Source organism: Capricornis sumatraensis, chromosome 16 (genome assembly GCF_032405125.1).
Source record: "Capricornis sumatraensis isolate serow.1 chromosome 16, serow.2, whole genome shotgun sequence".
Taxonomy (NCBI): Eukaryota; Metazoa; Chordata; class Mammalia; order Artiodactyla; family Bovidae; genus Capricornis; species Capricornis sumatraensis.
In genome coordinates, this window is record NC_091084.1 from 79669374 (window position 1) to 79672559 (window position 3186).

Genomic DNA, 3186 nt, shown 5'->3' on the forward strand with positions numbered 1-3186 from the left:
TTTGCTGTTATGATCTTATAACAAAAACTTTTAAATATGAGTCTATGTTAGGAAACACAATTATATATTTTATATTTGAATGAAGATTGATATTTTGCTTTATGTATATGTGCAAAACATAAAGGATGAAAAAATAGAATAGTTTTATATGTATTTTAATCAGTTTTGCAATTAGTCCTATTTTCATGCATATCTAAGCATTCTATATTCAGCATTTATTTTCCTGTACAAACTTATTTTTTTCAGATTTATTTTAAATGCAAAATGACAATTGGTTGAAAAGCTCGATAAACTGATGGGTAAATACTACAAAAAAATTATGAAACTTTTAGTAGTTGAAGAAAAGATACTTGTGACAAGGAAGATAATCTAACTCATAGCAAATATCCAAAACAGTTCCTACAGGCATTCATTGTTATCTTCTATATTTAAAAATTCTGAAAACCTTTTATATACTTATATTTTATTTTTTTAAAGTATTTATTTTCAAATTATTTGCATTATTTATATTAGTATATTTTTTCACTTAATGCATTTTGTATGGAAAATTATATTTAAAGATGAGATTAAAAGGATTAAGATTTTTCCTTAAAATTAATGGAAATTTTATTTATTGCTTTATTGCTTAGCAAAATTTTCAGGAACAAAATAAAACCTTTAACTGGAGATAGTTCCAGTTTTAACTTTACACTGATTGGAATGACTGACATGGGTTATCCAGGAAACTCTTCAATGCATCTTTCACGTCCTTGTTCCTCAGGCTGTAAATGAGGGGGTTCAGCATTGGAATCACCAGGGTATAGAAGACCGAGGCCATCTTATCAGTATCTAATGAGTGGTTGGTCCTTGGCTGCAAATACATGAAGAGTAGTGTCCCATAGAACACAGTGACAGCCATCATGTGAGACGCACAGGTGGAAAAGGCTTTTTGTCGCCCTTCTGAAGAACGTATCCTCAAAATAGCAAGGATGATGTTGAAATAGGATGTTAGAACAACAATCATAGAGAAAAACAAATTGGTCCCTGAAAAGGTAAACACTGCTGTTTCTGGAATGTAAGTATCAGAACAAGACAATGCTAACAAAGGGACATTATCACAGTAAAAATGGTTGATCACATTGGACGAGCAGTATGACATGGAAAACACACAGGAGGAGACCGTCAGTGCTGTGGTCAGACTGTAGGTGTAAATAAGGGCCATCAGGAGAAGGCAGAGCCCTGGAGAAACCACCACCCGGTAGAGCAGGGGGCTGCAAATAGCCACATAGCGGTCATAGGCCATGGCAGCCAGCACGAAAATCTCAGCCACAATAAAAACTAAGAATCCACCTAGCTGAGCTGCACATCCATAATAAGATATGGTTTTCTTTGTAACCAAGAAGTTAACCAACATTTTGGGGGCAATGACAGAAGAATTGCCCAAATTTATGATAGCCAAGTGCTTGAGGAAAAAGTACATGGGGGTTTGAAGCTGAGAGTCCACACTGGTGAGGATGACGATTCCCAGGTTCCCTGCCAGGGTCAGTCCATAGACGATCAGGAACACACAAAAAAAGGGAATCTGGAGTTCTGGACGGTCTGAGACTCCCATTAGAATGAATTCAGTCACATGAGTGTGATTCCCTGGAGCCATTTATTTTGCTGATTTCCTCTTTTAATGGGGAAAATAGAAAGGGAATAACAGAGGATAAAATCATGTTTTTTCTGTTAGATGTCAGATTATTAAATGTTTCATTTAAAGTCAGTTTACTTCTGTTCAAAAATAGTTAAAAGTCTCAGATCTTCCTTGTTTTCCCCTCTATCTTTTCACAAAATTCAGGTATACTAACTCTACAGAGACCCGTTTCAGGATCTTATAACTATTTGACCAAAATATTAATGTATTATTCACTGAAGGATATGGTTTATATTGAATAAATGCATATTATTGTATTATGCCATTACATGTATTCATATTAATATTATTAGTTATATTAACACATATTTAATGAATATTTAATTAATACATATTTAATACACATACACTTGCCTCCGTGTAGGTATTTCCAGTGATTAATAAAAGGCACCTAAAAGATGTTGATGAGCTAGAGAAATATCCAGTTATTTTTTATTATCTCCTACATGTCATCACCTCAGACCAGGCTTTGCCATCATTTCTGGGAATTTCCATTTTTCTATGGGGAACACTTTCAGTAATGCAGTTTTGTCTTTAATAATCATTACCACTTCTGCTTCAGTTGCCCACAGGCAGTCTTATATTTTAATATTGTTCCTTAGCATCAGGGAGAAATTCTTCTGAATCTTCTTTCCTTTATCTCATTTCCTTTCTTCTGCCAAATAAAAAAAAACAGTCCTGTCTTATCATTCTGATTTCTAATTGCTCTCTCTTCCCTATTGTTTTATTCTAACAGCCTTTTTTTTTCCTTTCCAACATATACCCTTTTTCCCTTAAATGGTTTAAAGTCCATTTTGATTTTTAAAAAACATACTGTGGGCACTTTTGATTTTGTGAAAATTTGATCCATTTTTTATTTATACAGATAAATGAGTAGAAAGCTTAACATTACTTAGTATGTAGTATACACTTCCCTGGTGTCTCAGATGGTAAAAAGACTGCCTGCACTGCAGGAGACCCAGGTCCAATTCCCTCTGGAGAAGAAAATGGCAATCCACTCTAGTATCCTTGCCTGGGAAATCCCACGGATGGAGAAGCCCGGCAGACTATAGCCCATGGGGTCACAAAGAGTTGGACATAACTGAGTGACTTCACTCTGTTTTCTTTCTTTCTTTCTTTACTCTGTGCCCAGAGGTATGTGAAGTATTTTGAAATAATCATTTTATTATTTTGCAGAAGCGTCCAGGAAGATGGGTGTTTGTTTTTTTTTTGGTCTGTTGAGACAATTTAGGCCTAGTGAAATTAAGTTAGTCAGTGTCTGTATAGGATATCAGTTAATAACATGGTTTTATAATTTTTTATATTGCTTGTTTAGTCTATTAGTCTTTTGGTTATTTGTTAGTCCACCAATTATTAGTTGTGTGATTTTTACCAGGTAATTGTGTCTTTGTGCTTTATAAATTAAATGAGGTATTTTACACGTAAACTTAGTTCTCACAAAGCAGAAATAATGAACCTAACATAACTAGCCATGCGGCCTTCAGCATGTGCAGCTTGAGGCTCAGTGGTTG

General features: G+C 34.5%; 1 protein-coding gene across 1 annotated transcript; it reads right to left on the bottom strand.

Moving 5' to 3' along the window:
* Window positions 1–685: 685 nt before the first annotated feature.
* Window positions 686–1633, bottom strand: LOC138092554 (olfactory receptor 8J2-like). The gene has a single exon (XM_068988578.1). The coding sequence runs from the start codon at window positions 1631–1633 to the stop codon at window positions 686–688; it is 948 nt and encodes a 315-aa protein (XP_068844679.1).
* Between the last annotated feature and the right edge of the window lie 1553 nt (window positions 1634–3186).

Bases quoted from the DNA above. Each gene is read 5' to 3' on its own strand.
- LOC138092554 (XM_068988578.1), bottom strand. From the start codon at position 1,633: ATGGCTCCAGGGAATCACACTCATGTGACTGAATTCATTCTAATGGGA.